The sequence below is a fragment of the Neodiprion virginianus genome, chromosome 3 (assembly GCF_021901495.1).
Source record: "Neodiprion virginianus isolate iyNeoVirg1 chromosome 3, iyNeoVirg1.1, whole genome shotgun sequence".
Taxonomy (NCBI): Eukaryota; Metazoa; Arthropoda; class Insecta; order Hymenoptera; family Diprionidae; genus Neodiprion; species Neodiprion virginianus.
In genome coordinates this window covers 13423554-13442421 of record NC_060879.1, presented here as the reverse complement: position 1 = coordinate 13442421, position 18868 = coordinate 13423554, and the positions used below count along the sequence as shown (strand labels likewise).

At 43.6% G+C, this 18868-nt stretch overlaps 2 protein-coding genes across 2 annotated transcripts in view; both read right to left on the bottom strand.

Annotated features, from left to right (window-relative positions):
- Nucleotides 1-18583, bottom strand: part of LOC124300698 (uncharacterized) — a 35101-nt gene extending 16518 nt beyond the window's left edge. Inside the window, exons 1-2 of the mRNA XM_046755024.1 lie at nt 17903-18583; nt 17407-17563 (exon numbers count right to left, since the gene is read on the bottom strand). Of these exons, the coding sequence (XP_046610980.1) occupies nt 17407-17563; nt 17903-17935 (190 nt within the window). The 5' untranslated portion in view covers nt 17936-18583. The remainder of the gene's footprint in view (nt 1-17406; nt 17564-17902) is intronic.
- LOC124300690 (glutamate receptor ionotropic, NMDA 2B) overlaps nt 1-18868 on the bottom strand; it is a 1918249-nt gene that overhangs the window by 1303894 nt on the left and 595487 nt on the right. The gene's annotated exons all lie outside the window — the stretch shown is intronic.

Sequence of the window (18868 nt, the reverse complement as noted above, 5' to 3'; positions counted from 1 at the left end):
CTGTAATTTTTGAAACTTTCGTGATTTATATTGAATCCGCATGATAATACGCTCAGGATGTTGGCGAATCTTTTGATGATTTCCGTATCTATACCTGTGATATCAGACGATTTTTTAGGCTCAGCAAAAAATTTCCTAGCCGTATTTCCATCATTGGAATTTCCCCCTCCTTGTTTCGGTTGATCCACCACCAATCCCATTTCTTTGTAAAATTTTTCAGTTATCTCGTTTTTCCTTTTTTTAATATTCTCTTTGGCTTCTGTGCCCCTGGCTTGCCATTGTTGCAACTTCATTTTATACGAGATGTGGAGTAGATACTCGTAACACCTTAAGTATGAATGGAGCACAGGTATACCAAACTTGAACGGAGCCTTGGAGTATTGTTTCCTCAAAAGCAAATCTATATTGTTTAGCTCCTTGGGTGTTGCTTTACATATGTTGCAAGCTTGCGTTGATGATGTATCGGTTAAAACGTTGCAAGTCTTGCCATCCATCATTGTACATACAGCATGATGTTTGAAGGTGTATGTTTTGTCGCCAAAAGTTACTTTCGTGACCTGTAACCTTGAGATTTGCTCTTCAATTTCATCGTAATGCAGCTTCACAGATTCTTTTGTCTCCTTCTCAATCTGCAGACGAATAATGCGGCTATATCTTGAAGAGGAAGGACTAGGGTTTTGCCATATTATCTGTCTTCCTTTCGTTTTTGTGTTTTCTGACATTTGTAATGGCACTATAGTGCACAAAATAATGTTAGTGTCACCATACAGTGAGTTGTTTGCAAAACATTGTTTATATATGGAATGACCGCCACTCCCGTCAAGACCCCATTTGTACACCACTTCAATGGGTGAGTTCTCTTCGTGATCGTGGTATACAAGAAGTACATCTTGCTGTACATCTGCAAGTCTCTTTATCGTGTGGTCAAGAATATCTTGGACGGGTATTTGGACTTCCGTTTCTGATATTTTTATATTGTCAGGGTAGCACTGTTGCTTTGCCTGCGCTATAACATTATATGCAGGATATATATTGGCGCCCCGAGATTTCGCCCCTCTTTGCATGTGAATGTAATCTTCTTTACCCATGTCAGAGTCAATAATGAAGGCTAAAGCCTCCGCAGGGGAGTAAGGTGTGATGCCAGAAGTCTTTGGTGCATAATGAATTTTTTTTATGCGTTTGTATCTGCGTGGGCTGGTGGTCAATGCCAGGTTCACCATTTGTGCAGCTGTCCTTTTCCCACTCTTTATTAGGCTAGCTTGAGCAGCAGCACACAATACCTCTGGACTTGTTTTGGCAACAATTGGTTGAACTCGTCTTCTTTTTGTTCGTTCAGAGCCGTCTTCGAAAGATTTTGATGGTCTGCCTTTAACACTTTGTAATTTTGACAAGTTGCTCACAGGTTTCACTGTTGGCAACACCAAGTCGTTTTTTAACCATGCTGAATTGTACTTGGTGAATCTGTCAATCTTCCAATTCGAGTTCTTCCACTTTTTCAACAGTTTCGAAACAAACACTTTGAGAACACATTTTATTTGTAAAGCACTGTCTATCGATTGTTTATAAACACTATGATTGTCCATTATATAACTAGTTAATCGTTCCACACACTTGGACGATGAACATTTATAAAAGTTTTCATTTTGCAGCACTAAAATCAGATCCATTTTTCGAACATGTAATTTCGAGTGACTTGGATCACTCCGACTACCTGTAAAGAAAAGAGGATAGTGTCACAATGAGTGGGTTTGAGTTCTCAAAATTCACAATAATAACGGCCAACTAAGCACACAATGCAAATATCAAAGATAGAAAGCGGTACCTAGCGGAACTTTTTTTGTTAGTCTAAGTAAACATCAATTTTACAGATACATTTATCTAGAGCCACAATACAATATTTTAATACATACGATTACATCATTTTGCATTTTACTGTATTAATCAAATGTACATACCTGTAGATTCCATGTTCTTGACCACTGTTTATAGTAGACACGAGACGAACGAAAAAATGCGTGATGTTACTTAACGGTTTAGAATGCAACTAACCGAGTACAATCACTTCGCTTGTCTGCCGGACGCTCGCACTACTTTGTTGTGAACATAACAAAGGCGATTTAAGCGCTTTGTGATGGAACGATCATCTGACTCGAAAAATACAACCAAATTTAGACTCTATCTTTATGTTGATAAATAGCTTTTTGGCCTCCTAAAGTAGTGACATTGCCGTGTGTGCGACGGCATCACTAGTCTGCTCTAATGTAAGATCAATAGGCTGCCTCTAAACGGCTTATTGGTACGCTTGATTCCGAAAAATCCTTTTCGGAAGTCTTGCTCTAATCCAGGATGAGTAGTGGCAACTTTGATTAAATTGCAATGATATCAGACAGTCCATTTTGCATAATTCTGATGGTTAAATACAAAAAATAAATTTGTTATTTTTGGTAAAATGTCAAGATACAATTGAAAGTCACCAACACGAATGCTCCTACTCAGTTTTAAATAGTAATAAACAAGCTTGATGTGAATCACATAAAATTGAGATGTTTTACCATGTTCACCATTTAATGTTTGTTGCTCGTAAATAGCGTAATCATTACAGAGTTCCTTCAAGCTTTCATCGTGAATAAAAAAGGAAGGTGTCTGACAACTCTGTAATCGTTCAATTTCTTCAGCGATCTCTTCAGAAATTTGAATATTTTTGTGTGTGTTACGTCCAGCATACCACTTCTCTCTATTTTTCCTACTCGCTCACTCTCCCACAGTTCTTACATTAATCTCATGGTCTCTGTCCTGTCCTCTTATCTCTACGTAGTCTCACGCTATTCACTATCGCGCTTACTCATCAAATTCCATTCCATACTTCTAGCATTGTCACACCTTTTCTGCACCCGTACGTTTCACGTCTCGAGGGACACTCCTATTCTAACTCTCGACAACTCCACATCTAGACTTCTTATATATCTTTCGTACCACACAATTTATTCCTACCGGTATCTCAAGTTCTACGCAATAAACATATAATCGATATATCAAACATACTCAAGTTTATTCAATCCTCATCCTGATTTCCGGTTGACCTGAAACGTAAGAGCGAAGCCGACCAGGTTACTCCTTCCGCTCAGGAGTAAACTCTACTCACGGACGTTACATGTGTTAGAAAAGATCTCAAATGCATTATTTGTAGACCTAAAGCCATCATTGAATGTAATCGTTTACAGCGATTGAAATGTTTGCCCTCAATGAAACTTGAAATGGATCCACTAGCAAGCATTTCGCTTTCAACCATGATGGTTGATAAACCACAATTATTAACAAATTTTCCGATCGCCTTGAAGTATGACATCATTATGTGAAAGGCATCCAAGTGTATGAATAGTTTTTGGAAGGTGTTACCTTCTGTAGCATGAATTTGCAGTGCAATCTTCGCAATAGCTAAGTCGTAAGTTACTTGCATGTACTCTTGATTTAGTTCTTGCAAGGCTGTCATGCATTGCTGCATAGTTGCCAAAACTACTGCATTGCTTGTTGGTGAATGATTAATCGGAGTCAAATACGAAATCAATTGTCGTGTAGTATCATCTGTCATAATTTTACTGTTAAAACCAGTCCACATAGGGGTATTTAATGATCCTACAGCATGACTTAGCATCCAAATATTGTCAATCCGATCGTAAACACTCTTATGCACGATTATATTAACCTCTTCCTCACTTTCAGGTTGAATATTACATGTTTTTATGAGTTTTTTAGCACACTGTGGTAACTCAAAATCTATCTCCTCAAAAGATCGTCTTCTATGTTTATCATGTTGATTACCTTCAGTTTCTTGATCTTCTTCTTCTTCTTCTAGATCGTCGTCTTCGAGGTTGGGGTGAATATTTTGATACATTATTCCAACTGTATCATGGAGAGTGTCTTTTCCAGTCTTGGTGTCAACAAATCGGTCATAATTGTCAAATGCCATACCTGCTACAAGATTTTCATTTGTATTAATTACCTCTGGGCATATTCCGGCACGTGAGACTGATGAAAACGTTGCTTCTGTTTCTAGCTCCTCGACAGCGCTGTAACTTATACAATGACCACAACGATTTATTACATCGATAACCTTACGACTGCTTGTAATACTTTTTAATGTCATGCCTAAGCAGATGTGTTTAGAGGTCTTAATGTTACCATTGTGAGTCATATATATGATGTCCTGTGACAGAGATTTTACGTGATGTTGGAAACTGTCGCAATTTCGCCGTTTACGCTTGTAACCGCCAAGAATTGATGAAAAAAATTCGGAAATCTGGGGTGGTGTTGAACATCCACCTTTTATTAGCCGCTGACTAGTTAAATAATCAGGTAATTTTTTTCTTTTTACACCTAAAATTTCCGCTCGTAAAATGGCAGCAGCTTTCTGCAAAATATCTTGACCTTTCAAATGAGCAAATAATGAATCATCAATAGTTGAAATGCCTTTTGGGGCAACAACTTTTTTTTTGCTCGATATCAAAATTTGAATTTTATCATTAAATTTCTTGTGAATCTTTTCTTCTAAATAGTGTGTGATACATATGGATGATGCGTCAGAGCCGTCACTTAAATCTTTAAACATTTGATGATATTCCTTATGTAAATAACTCAAAAAAGAACAGCGTCCTCGATTTATGACATTATCTTCAATTAAATTACATATTTCTTTATAAACAGATTCATGTATTTCTCGGGAGATGTGCCATGAAGTACGGACAAGACGTTTGACGAGTGATCCTTTTTGATTTCTAAGAATTTGACGGCAAACATCATGATAATATACTTCACGAGAGACAACACTTTGTATTTCAGTCAAAGTTTCACTGTAAATTTCAGTACCTGGCTTAAAGTTTCATAAAATACTTTTTTCAAATTGATCCTTCTCTGAAGTTCGTAATGGCTCATTCTTAGACCGATTTTGTTTCATTTTTTTATTACAAAAAAAAAAAAACACAAATTTACGCTTGGTGGAGCTACAGTATCAGCAGTCTGAGCAGTTGATGATTCTGCTGAATCTTCAGGTGGTCTTTCCTCCAACGGCTGTTCTGCTTCAGCGTCAATTTCTTTTTCTACTTCTGTCTCAGGAAGATTCACATCTTTTGCAAGGGAATCATGTGCAATTGTATCATCAATTATGGAGGTATCAGCTGATGTAGATGGTTGTTCAACTAATATGATATGCTGAATCATAAATTTCGTCCGGTAAAATAAGATCTTTATATTTTAATTTATGAATTTTTCTTAACCTCAAAATCTTTTGACATTTTGACATAGTTTCTTCTGACAATATCAGTAATTTATCAGTTTTTACTTTGTCACAAAAAAACACACTTCAGTTCTTTTTTTTTACTCGACATAATGTCAGATATATTTGATAAATAATAGACAAAACGGAAGAAAGCAACACTATGTATTTCATTTAATTCACGAAACATGAGGCATCTGTATGAACGTTCACAAATATACTGAAAACATCTGGCAAAACCGGTTAGGGTGGGGATATAACTGAAGGTAACTGAAGGCCCTCTCAGGTATAAAACCTGATTTATTTGAATGCCAGTAACTATAAAAGAAAATACTATAGGCTAGAATGAGTACAATAGTAATACATAGTGGAAAAAAGAAAGATAGCTATAGACAGTCTATGCATACATCTGACCGGATAGTAGCTAAGTTTTTGTTGTCTGCTGGAGTGTGTACGCAATGAAGCCGTCTGCCATGATAAATATAAGTCTTTAAGACCCAAACAAATAAAATATATCAATGGCAGATGTGGTCAATTGATTTCAAAATTTAATTTTTTTCCAGCACTTTCAAAACTGCCTGCCACTATGCTAAACGCGCGATAATGGTCTGCCATTGTTATTTTTAGATAATAATAATAATATATTTTCAAATATCAAAACGGCAGACGTGGTCAAATGCATTTCAAATTCGCCAAAAATCGATACCTGTCTCACCTGAGCGCGCGCCGCGTCCACCAGTTGGGCCTTAGTGAACCCCCATCTCATGGTAGGTATAGGGGCCTCACTGTACAAAACCCCAGGTCTGGTCAAACACATACAGGTAGCTTTCCACTGGCTCTTAGACTATCAACATCTATTCGACATTCAGCAATTTAAAGGCGTCGATATGCGAACGTTTTAACCGAACGTTTAAAAATAAAATGTGGAAGCGATTTACTCTCCGAGGATCTCACAAGTGGACTGATATTTTGAGCGATTTGATGAAATCCTACAACAACACGCAGCACCGCACGATACTGATGAAGCCGGTGGATGTCAACGCGGACAACGAAAAACAGCTGTATCGGAGTGTTTACAAGCCTCGGCAAATCAAACGAAGTGATCGGAAGCGGAAATCCAAAGTTGGCGACCGGGTTCGAATCAGCAAATATGAGAATGTGTTCGAAAGACGACTGAATCCGGCGATTACGGACTGAAATATTCACCGTAATTGACGTGAAAAATACCAATCCACCCACCTACAAACTTACCGATTATCAAGAGCATCCCATCCAAGGAGCCTTCTACGAGGAGGAGCTCAGCAAAGTAAAATACCCAGGTGGCTACCTGGTGGAGAAAATATTACGCAAACAAGGGAATCAGCTTTATGTAAAATGGTTTTGATTCGATAGTTCACACAATAGTTGGATGAATAAAGCAGACAGGTAGCATAATTTGTATCTATTTTCAGACATACAATAAAATATTCAATTATACAAAATATCTCCACATTCTCTTTCCTTATGCATACATGTGTAACATATCATTATTATTATTGATAATAATAATAATAATAATAATAATAATAATAATAATAATAATAATAATAATAATAATACTAATACCAATTACCGCAGGTGGCGGGGGGTTGAATCCCTCGTTCGGGACGTGACGACCCCGCGTACATCGAGTAAGTCAAGGGGGACTGAAGTTGGCACAGGCCCAACGGATGGCCCCCGAGGCGGCCTCAGGAGGCGGATTGGACGTAGAAACCTTGTTCGCTCGGGAAGTGACGATCCCGGGGTTTTCTAGTGAGTTGAAGGGGACGGAAGTCGACACAAGCCCGATGGAAGGCCCCCGAGGCGACCTCAGGGGCCGTGCTATATTCCGGCACAGTACGGGGAATTCCTTAGCATTGAGGAACTTTTATGGAGATGCACAAGGGTAACAACGTTATACCTCAGGTGGTAGCCCCAGCATAAGGGAAATCTACCCTGGGTTCCGACCGGGTAAAAGCCCCGATGGCCCATGGCAGCGGCATGGATTGTGAGGGCCGCAAGTTGTACAAAGACCAGGCGACAAAGACTGCAACGAAGATAGAGGACACGAAAACTGAAACAGCGGACAGGACGACACTGGGACAACTACGACGAGACAGGATGGACAGCACGTCGAGCACGGGCAGCGGAGCGAGTTGGGCTTCCGCTGTATCCACGATCGGCACGGAGACACGAATCACGGACGATATGGACCTAACGGACGTATTGTTACTGATTCACAGGACAGTGACAAGGATGGCCGAGGCAGCGGCCATCCAAAAAAACATGATTATGTCCGATAAACTGGGCATAAAGACCATCCCCGAGACTGCCGACGTTGCGCTGAACAGGCGCGATAAAGCAGCCGCGACGAATCACAATACGGAGAACGAAACGACGGAAACGGACATTGAGACGGAACAACGGCCACAAAATACTCCGGGGGCTAAACAGAAACGGGAGGCGACTGGAACCACTCCGGAATCCTCTCAAAAGAGGGCAACGGTTGCGGAACCAGCCGCTGACTGGCAGACCGTGACGACGAGGAAAAAGGAAAAGAAAAAACGGAAGACGCCGACGGACGGGACGAACGCGACAACGGACACGACGGCCGGGGCTGAGGGATACAGGGCGGCTGCCAAACATTGGGGGACGGCTGTGCTCGTCAAACCCGGCAACGATAAAATGTACTCCGATTTCGTGAGGAGGATGCGGACCACGGTCGACCCTGCGAAGAGTCACGTTAAAGTGACGACTCTTAGGAAGATGAAGGATGGTCTGTGTCTTCTGAAGATAAAGACAGACGCCAACTGACAAGACGACTTCTGACGCGTCCTGCAGGACGCAGTCGGCAACGCAGGCAACGTCAGGGCCGGGACCTCCAAAGTACAGCTGGAGATCATGCACCTTGACTGTGTCACGACCAGAAACGACGTGATACAGGCACTGCAACGAAAGACGGGACGAGAAGCGGACTTTGGGGTCCACATCTTCGGTCCGAATCCGGCCGAGCAGTTTATGGCCGTATGCGACCTAGAGTCGCAGGAAGCCAGAGCGCTGCTCGGCCGGCGACGGATCGGGATTGGATGGGTGGGGTGCCGCGTCCGATCACGACTGACGGTGACAAAATGCCACAAGTGCCTGGGATATGGGCACACAAAGGCAAAATGCACAAACACAGACCGTATGAAGTGCTGGAGGAAATGTGGCGAGACGGGACACTACGCCAGCCACGGACTGTTAGAACAGACTGGCCTGTTCACTGTGCGCCGAGGCGGGCCACGGCGATGCGTCGCATCTCGCGGGCTTCGGGAGGTGCGCGGTGTACCGTCGTGCGCTGGAGAAGTGCGGGAGGCGGGCCGGAAGACGGACAGGATAGTTCGAGGTAACCTGAACCGCAGTAGGACAGCAGACATGCTACTACCACAGACAGCAGACGAACACGACGCCGACATTCTGATCCTGTGCAAGCCGTACAGGATGCGACAATCGCAGGATTGGATCACGAACGAGACCAAGACATCAGCAATCTAGGTGACGGGCGCTGCCCGAGCCCGGATAACCGCTCGTGGCGTCGGGGACTACTACGTCTGGGCTAGGGTGGGCGCTGTCACTTACGTCAGCGTCTACCTAACCCCAAACTGTGCCGCGGCGGAGTGCCTGGCGAACGTTGCGCTCCTCGAGGACGGACTCAGGGACCTACCCGGGGACCTCGTGGTCGCGGGGGACCTCAACGAGAGGGTGGTCGAGTGGGGCATGACGGAAACGAACAGACGTGGACGGCTGCTGCTGGAGATGGCCGCAAGGCTACATCTAGTAGTGGCAAATACAGGAGACGTACCAACGTATAGACGGCCGGGATTCGGAGACTCCATCCCGGACGTAACGATGACTACGGACAGAATTCTTCCACGGGTGGGGCGGTGGCAGGTGTTCGAGGGTTACACGGCCAGCGATCATCAGTACATTGCCTTCGAAGTGGCAGAAGAGACAAGGACGGCACGGACGAGGATCCAGCACCCTTCGTGGTGGAACATAGACAAACTCGACGTAACGAAGTTTTCGGCGGAACTGGCGGCAGCGCCAGCCCCGATTACCGACGTCCCCCTAGAGCTGACTGGCCGGCAAAGGGCGGAAAGACTGGCAAACGAAACGGCCAACGTGACGACGCGGCTGTGCGACAAAACAATGCCAAAATGACAGTACGGACGCAACAGACCACCACAATACTGGTGGACGAATGAAATAGCCGAGCTGCGGAAGAGTTGCCTGGCAAAACGACGACGCGTTACGAGGGCTGGCGGGAGACCTAAGAGGGAAACCCTTCCGGCCGAGTACAAGACCGAACGAACACGACTGACTTACGCTATTAGAGACAGCAAGACGCGATGCTGGAAGAAGCTCTGCAAGGAGCTGGACCGCGACCCCTGAGGTGCCGGTTACAAGATTGTGATCGGTAGGCTGGAGGCCCGGATCCCGCCGGAACTCAAGGATGCTGAAACCGCACGACGGATCATCGACGGACCGTTTCCGACGCACCCGACGCATACGGACGCGACGAACGACGACGAGACGGCGGCGCCCAAGGTCTTCACCGCCGAGGAGCTCGTCGGAGCGACTAAGGCAATGAAGAGGGGTAAGGCGCCAGGACCGGACGGGGTACCGGCGGAGGTTCTTCAGCTAATGGCGAGCCTGAGGCCGGAGATATTTCTCGACCTCTACAACACGTGCCTCACGACAGGGACATTTAGCGACCGGTAAAAGGTGGCAAAGTTGGTCCTTATCCCAAAGGGTAAGGGTGACCCCAGCACGCCGTCGGCCTACTGGCCGCTGAGCTTACTGGACACGACAGGGAAACTGTACGAATAGCTTCTGCGACCACGACTTACGGACGCGATACAGGACGGTGGAGGGCTCTCGGATCAGCAGTTTGACTTCCCGCGGGGTCGATCAACGATTGGAGTGATCCAAGAGGTGGTTGACTCCTTCCTTCCTGCCGGTCGACAGAAATTGCCACGCAGCGCGACCCATGGCGCTGCTGGTGACACTGGACGTTAAGAACGCCTTTAACTCGGCCAGGTGGACGGACATCCTAGAGTCGCTGAGAGGCGACTTCGAGGTCCCGCCTTACCTGCTCCGGGTTGTTGAAGACTACCTTCGAAACAGATAACCGACGTACGAAACGACCGAAGGTCAGGTGACGCGACAGATCACCGCGGGGGTTGCTCAAGGTTCCATATTGGGACCTGACTTCTGGAACGGGATCTATGACGGCCTGCTCAGACTGGAGCTCCCGCTCGGCATTCGCTTAGTCGCTTAAGCTGACGACGTGGCGGCGGTGATAGTCGAGCGTACTACAGATCTGGCACAATACGCACTGAATTAGACAATGAGACGAGTCGGACGGTGAATGACTGACCATGGACTGCAACTCGCGACGGAAAAGACAGAACTGGTGCTTCTCACCAGAAGACGAATACCGACCAAATTACGTGTGACGGTGTGGACGGACGAGATCGAGACCAGAGGGGAAGTCAAGTACCTGGGGGTGACCCTGGATACTAAGATGACCTTCTGGCCTCACACACAATGAACGGCTCAGAAGGCGGCTGAAAAGATAGCATCCCTAAGCCGCCTGATGGCAAACACAAACGAACCGAGACCGGAGAAACGAAGACTTTTGATGTCAACGGTGAACTCGATCCTCCTCTACGGTGCGGAGATCTGGGCCGACTCTCTGGAGACTAAGAAATACTGTCACGCGATGATGACGGTACAGAGTCGAAACCGTTGAGGATTGCTTGTTCCTATCGGACGGTCTCAGCACAGGCCGTTCTGGTGGTGGCAGGCGTGATTCCCATAGACCTTCTTGCGTTCGAGCGCAAGAGGGTCTACGGAAGAGACGCGGACGTGACCCGACGGGACGCGGCAACGAAGGAAATAGACGCGACGATACAGACGTGGCAAGAACGGTGGACGGAAGAACGACAGGAAACTGGACGAGACGACTTATTATGGACCTGAGACCGTGGATCCAGAGGGGGTTTGGGGATGTGAATTTTTACGTCACCCAGTTTCTGACGGGCCACGGTTATTTTAGACGGTACTTACACAATTTGAACCGAGTACGGACGCCCAACTATACGTACTGCGGACAGAACTGAGACAGAGACTGGAGACGGTCGTGGGAGGCATCACTTCGGACCACGTTGTCGGGGTGATTCTCCATAGTATAGAAAGTTGGCAACACGTTGAGTGGCAACAACTTACACAGAGACAATCTTACGACGTAAGAAGGCGGACGGCTGCCTGACGTAACGTAACTGACAGACGGCCTGCACTGGACGGATGGACAGACTGACAAGACTTACACAGACAAATTCCTCAGCTAGAAGTAATATCACCATAGTTCCTGGCTGGGGGCGTTGCACAGGAGGTGGCGGTTTAGTGGGTAGGCCACTCTGGAGTCCCACATCCGCGGTAGCCCGTATGACTGGCGTGAATCCGTAACTTGGATTCGGCAACTCTTCGGAATATGAATAAATAAAATAATAACAACAACAACAACGACGACGACGACAACAATAACAATGACAATAACAATAGCGATAATATAATGATAATAGTAATATAATCTGCAATTTTCCCATACGATTAACGTTCATTTTATTTTTTGGAAAACTTTTTTTCATTTTCAGAAATCTTCTTTTCATATTCTGAAAACTTTTTATACGTGTTAATGAAATGGGAGAAAAGTTTTCTGAAAACTTTTTTTTCATTTTCCGCAAACTTTTCTCGTGGCATACGAATAAATATGAATAATTACTCGATATATTAATAATGAATGAATAATTGTTAAGTATATGAATTCACTATTTAAAACTTTAAATCCATTTAATATCGTATTGCTGTGAAACGTTTCTGCCTGATGGTGGATCGTCTAAGGTGTCAAACGTCAAATATTTACAATAATTCTACGTCTACAGTTCTATCCTATAGTTATTGGAGGGTTGCGGCAAACCGCCAAGGTACAGTGTCAGTCTGCCTAGGTATCAATTGCCGTTTGTCATCTTGCCAACTCAGAGCCAATTTTTTTTTGTACGATCGTGCTTACTTCATGTTTTTTACTGCGTATTGAACACTGTGGAAGAGTCAACTCTTGGTAAGCCATCAGACAGTTCTTATAATCATCAAACGTGATGCTATTTATCGTTGAATTTTTTACACCCTTGGCGCGCTTACTCACTTTTACGCCATTGCCATATTTTTTCTCATCCTCACCCCTCGTAGTAAATGTGTCAGCTTTGCTCGCAGCCCCACAAACTCTGTCATAATTTTACCATTATTTTCATCCTTTATTAACTCAAGTCGCTTCTTATTTTCAAGAGGAATACCATACACATTGTCGGGCGTATAATCAGAGGTATCAAAGATTGTATCCACATCACGTTTGACGATATCATAGATATTAGGTACATTGAATTGATAAATAAGGCTGTCTGTGTCGGTATACAACAATTTGACCTGTTTGTTCGAAAAGTTGGATTTCACATAATTGTAGTGGAAATCATGGAGAATGAATTTCGATAGATCTAGAATTGATGTACCGACGTAAATAGGTTTATCGAAGCGAACTTTGACACGATCCAATTCTATAATAACTATATCTTCGTCAAATATGGTACAGCTACGAAAGATTGGTCTGGCAATAAGCGCTCTCGCACCACCTCTTTCCTCCCATTTTGTGATCAATTTAACATTTTTGCGATTTCGTACATTCTGCATAGTCTTGCCGAACACCGCGTTATTCATGAGTTTATAAAAGTTTTTCTCAAATTCGTTCCTAGACTGCTTGCGCATGTTATATCGACATGCTCATACTCCCAATCGAACGAGCCGATAGGTAAATGCACGCCCATAGCTGCACCGTATAGATTATTTACATCAAAATACATGAGGTATGACTCCGCTTTGTTTGGATCAAAATCTTCACCCATGAATCTATTATTGGCTTGAGCATAGCGGTTAGAACACTGCGCTACGCCGCCCCAAATGGCTCTTTCAATGAATAATATCATTTCTGTATCGTCTAAAAGTTGCAAATTCACTCCCGTGTATTTGAGCATAGCGTCGAAAATCAGTCCCTGCGCTGTGTAGTAGTGCAAACGGATCTAAATCATATGTTTTGAGGCAGCTCGCGCGGAATTTTTCGAAAATATCTGCGAGCAAAACAACATCCGTCTTCAAGTATAAATTCGAATACGCGCACAATGTTTCTAAATTGAATTCATCCCAAAAAGTTTTTGCGTGCTGATGATCGCTGTCCCTCATATCCGAATTGGTGAGTTGAGAGTAGAAATGCCTTTCTGCAGGTAGTTGAGTTTCATCGAGCTTCTCCCAACAATCAACGTATTCATATGGAAAAACGCCTTTGCGGGTCATCAAACTGAACTGAGTCGGATTAATGTAGAATTTATACGTTATGTGTTTGACTGCATCGGCTGAATGTGACGAGAATTTGTCAAGACTGCTGGCCATGAAACGAAAGGAATCGATGAATCTCAAGTGCATTATTGTCCCATCAACGCGTTTCGTGAAGAATGTATATTTTTCCTCATTCATAGGTAGCAGTGTAATTTTACCGGAAAAAGTTGACGCTAAGGATTTTATTGAAAAGTGTGAATCGTAACCGGACAAATTGTGAAAAACTATTGGAATTGCATGCGTCTCTCTGAAATTCAAATTACCCCGATTATGAGCAGGACCACGATATTTACCCGTGAAGTGATGGTGATCGTGACACCTTTTCTTTTCAGGGGTAAACGGCTTTTCGCAAATATAACAATTCTTTGCGCGCATGTGACGATCGCGTTGCACTTGGGTAAGAGACTTCATCGGAATTATGTTTTTGATGCGTGACTCTACTTGAATCGATAACTCCTTAAGCTGCTGCATAAACCAATCTCTGCAATCGGCACCCCGTCTACCGTGGAACTCTGATGAAGTTTCGTCGTACGAACAATGTACGTAGTATGCTACACTGTGCGGGATATGCTTTTGAATTTCATGTGTTTTACGGTTTGAGACGTGATTCTGGAATTCATCAACCAGTACAGACTCTAATATACATTCGAGATCGGCGTAAACGACAAACGGGGCGGTACCGTTGTTTTGAAAATTTAAAAATGTTGAATCTTCAGACTTGGGAAATTCCATGCGTGCTTTATTCAACAGAATACAGTCTCGGCGATGAGCGTTGTACGATGATTCTTTGTTGAAGTCGCATAAGCATCTGTCACATAAAAAAGTTTTGTATTCATGAACGGACAATTGTTTGCTCACCAATCGTGAAAGATCTTTAATCCAAGCAAAGTGAAATCTCGGTGCAAACTCGCCAGTCACATCGTCTTCCGGATTACTCTCTACCATTAGAAGATGAATCGTGTCAGTGTTCGCGGTACTCAAATTTTTACTCAAATAAATTGGCACGATGACACTTTTCTCAGTTCTAGCATGGGCTGAAAAGGTTTCAGACTCTACCCCGTATACATTGTTTCGCAAATTAATCAATTTTTCAAACTTTCTCACATCGCGCAGAGTAGCGGGAAAATTGATACCTGTACAGTCCAATTCGGAAATATAGCGACGATAGTGTGAGACCTATCGGTGTGGATGTTGACTGTGTGGAGAGCTGCTGTGACGGACCAGAGCAGACATTTTTCATCCTTGTTTTTTACGTTGATCACAGCCTTCTTATACGTCGAATATCCAAGGGCAGCTCGATGAATGTTGAAGCACTCGCTGCGAGAGGCTGACAGCGGTTGATGTTTATAGCGATGTTGAGGATCTCAATCATACTCCAGCCGGAATCGCGTTGTTCGAAATCTTCCACCTTCGATAGCAGATCACCCCGTGCACGTGTAGACCAGCCATCTATATCGCTGGATGGAAAAAGAATCGCCACGTTGGATGTATTGGAGCTCTTAACTTCAGTGGAGATCTCTTCGTGTTTGACATTTTCGAATTTGCACGATAATATGAGGTTGACCTTCACATTTCCCTCTTCGCGCAGTACCAACTCCAACTTCTCGGTGATGACGCGCTGCACATCGTCCAGAAACGCGTCCAAATTTTTATGACCCAGGTTGGTGATAACCCCCGTTCGGATCCTGCTAGCAAACGCGCTGTCGACATCGTCCCATTGTACACCCGCAGGAGTACCGAATTTCCGCCCATTACCACAGCGTGCTGCTGCTACCGCTGCTGCTGTCGCTGTCGCAGCTGTTGCTGAATCTGCTATCCAGGATTGTATGAGTGCGATCGTATGTTGAATTCGCTGTTTCGCACCTATGCTCGTTCTCGGACGCTTGGAAACATCACGCAGCAATTGGAGATTTTCCGTTCCAACGTCAATCCAGTGCTTGAAGAAATCGTCATTCTCCTGCTCAGGATGCAGCTCGCCCAACAAATTGTGCGCATTCTCCATCATCTTGACGAGATTGGAGTATGTTTTGGCGGCCATGACTTTAATGTTGATATAAGCAGAACTTTGTAGAACTTTCGACTTGCACGTATCGTGTAAGACTGACGAGTCTTCGGATTTGTGGAGTTAATATGTCGATAGATCGCAAGAATTTGAGAGCGGTGCGCACTGCGTTCTGCGCATCTCGGAGGGAAAAAAAAATTACGTCAGAGGCGACTGGGTCCCACCCTTCACCCCTCCCGCCATCAAAGAATAAAAAAATTTTACGATGAATAAGTCTGAGCCTGCACACCCCAACCCTAATCGGCGTGAGGCCTGTGATGGGAAAAAAATCAGTCAACGAAAAGCAGGTAGTGGCGGTGTTTGACGGGGGAAAAATCTTGTCTTGCCCACTCTTGACCGGATGGTTTGCGCACATACCGTTTTTGGGCTTCACGACTCTTTATCGCGAACAGGTCTGAGCCTGCAAACCTCCGACCCCCATTAGCGTGGGACATGCGACGAGAAAAAATCCGTCAGCGAAAAAGCAGGCAGTGGGCAGCGTTTGACGGGGGTAAAATCAAAATGGCTGCTCATCTGACTAAGCAAAGAATTCATTGTCAAACTGTATGTCGGTAAAAAATCAAAATGACAGTTCATCTGACTAAGCAATAATCAAAATGGCTGCCCATCTGATTGAGCAAAAATCAAAAACATGCACATCCCAACCCTAATCAACGCGGGGCATGTGATGGGGAAAAAAATCGGTCAACGAAAAAGCAGGTAGTGGGCAGCGTTTGACGGGGGAAAAATCAGAATCACTGCTAATCGTACTAAGCAATAATCAAAATGGCTACCCATCTGACTAGCAAAGAATTTAACTGTCAAACTGTCTGTCGATAAAATCGAGTGAAAATACGGATGGCGCCATCTATGTTAACAGTCGGCACCAATATCGCGGGTAAGGTTTACCCTCGCGGTGGTGACATACCGACTGTCGGTAAGGTAGGAATCAAGATCGGCCGGTTCTAGATCATTCTGTGGTCTAGCACCGGCCTATCTATACTACTCTTGACTTTTCCCGGTATTGCCGGTCGCTCACCACCTTGATGATATCATTGTAAACAACTTCATTTTTATCCTATAATCCAAAAGGAAAGAATTAGGAATTGATTAAAAATTGATATTTTGATGTAAAGTATGGGAACGTGAAAAAAACAGTATTTGAAAATCCCACTATACATCGATTTCTGTACACGCACCCATTTGTGTCTATTCGACTTTCTACCAGTACAACTTTAGCCATTTTCCGTAACCATAACGGTACTTCGTGATATTGCCTGATTTTACGATGCAGAGTTTCGTAGTATTTTGCCTAGAAAAATGACCTTCGTAATATTTCGTGAAAGGAAATGATGTTTTCATATTTTTCAACTGGCAAAACCTTTTTTGTACTTTCGCAGCTTACCTATGACTGACTAAAACTCTCCAAAACTATTTTCATATACACGCTTATCCAAAGTTTGTGACTGATACTATACGCATTGCACACAGTATAATAAATTTTACGTTTATAAATGAGCTGTTAGGATCAGAGTGTGCTGTAACACATAGCTACACATAATCCCAAAAAAGAAATGATGGATTTGCTACTTACCATTTAGGATTTTCATGAACTTTGTGTTATTGAAACATTTTTTATCTCGGCCGGCCCAGTTATACATCATGGCCAGACTGTTCGACATTACAAATTTTAACATATTTATCACGGCTTTTCGTTGTGACAATCCGCCTATTGATTCGAGCTTCTGGATCTAAAGAAAAAAAATAGAATCATATTTGTAAAACTGTACATGGTAACATTTTTCTAATCATTCTTAAAATTATTCGTCTTCCAGTTTATCTGGGATTCGTTCGAGTATAAAATTATGTATTCAAATAACGGTAATCGGATCAAAAGTTTTAAATCCTTGTGCAAATATTCCCTCCGACATTCTATTTAGGACCTAAGAATCCTGATCTGTATCCGGTAAGTTAACGCTGGTGAAGTCATTTTCCACCCTTTTCCTTCACAGAACTCTACGTAATCATTCCAAATTTTTGGATCGCTATGAATTGAAATCAAGTAGGTATGTATTATCAGAACAACTTACTAGATATGTGCGATGCGCCTCGTTCTCCAGCATCTCATTGAACTCGTCAAAGATATCTGATCAGGTAATTGGGAAATCTGGAAAACCTTGCGGCATCGTACAGTTTTGTACTTGAGATAGTGTCTGATTAATCCTTAAAATCTGGCCGAGAATTATCTGGTTTTGATCAACGGCCGCGCTTATTTTTTCTAAATAACGTAAAGTATTCTCCTCAAGTGTCAGGCCCGAAGCACCGGGCGTAGAATATACTATACTAGAACGTGGCGTGTCAACTGCATTATCTGCACCTAAGGCACTTCTTTGCGGCGTTGAGTTTCTTGAACGTGACATCTGAACTTGATCATTCCTATCGATGATAATTCTTTTTGGTGTCAAGTTTAGATTCATGCGAAGAGTCGTAACACCCGTAGTAGTAGCTAAGCTAGATGGTTGGGTGTTATGATACATCTCCGTGTTTATGAAAGTATCATGAACCTCAGCGATTATGGAAAGGTTCTGATCCAAGCCCGTCAAACTTCTTTCTAATCACGTGATGTTGGTTGATTCGTTTTTTTCGTTTGAACGTAGCATTCGGGAACCGGCTACGGAGTTTTCGCTGCTACTTGATTCGGCATACTTAGGCCGTTTATTTTTCTTGTGGCGCTTATCCTGTTTGTTTCATTTTTTTGTTCGCTTTTTTGGAATCTCAGGTACTGGCAGCTGATCGCCTTGATCAAGAATATCGTCGTTCAACACAATCTTCCTTTGTGTAATTGGTTGGCATGCAATCCCATCTTCGGAAGTGCGTTTTTCTATCAAGTCGGCCATCTACGCTACAGCTGAGTCGTAGTCCACTGGAACGTAACAAATGTGTCGTCCAATAAACTTTCATATACGGCTAGAAATAATAAACCTATAAATATATTCAGACAAATAATGAATGACCGAAGCGGAATTAAACAATCACGTACAATTTACACAATCACT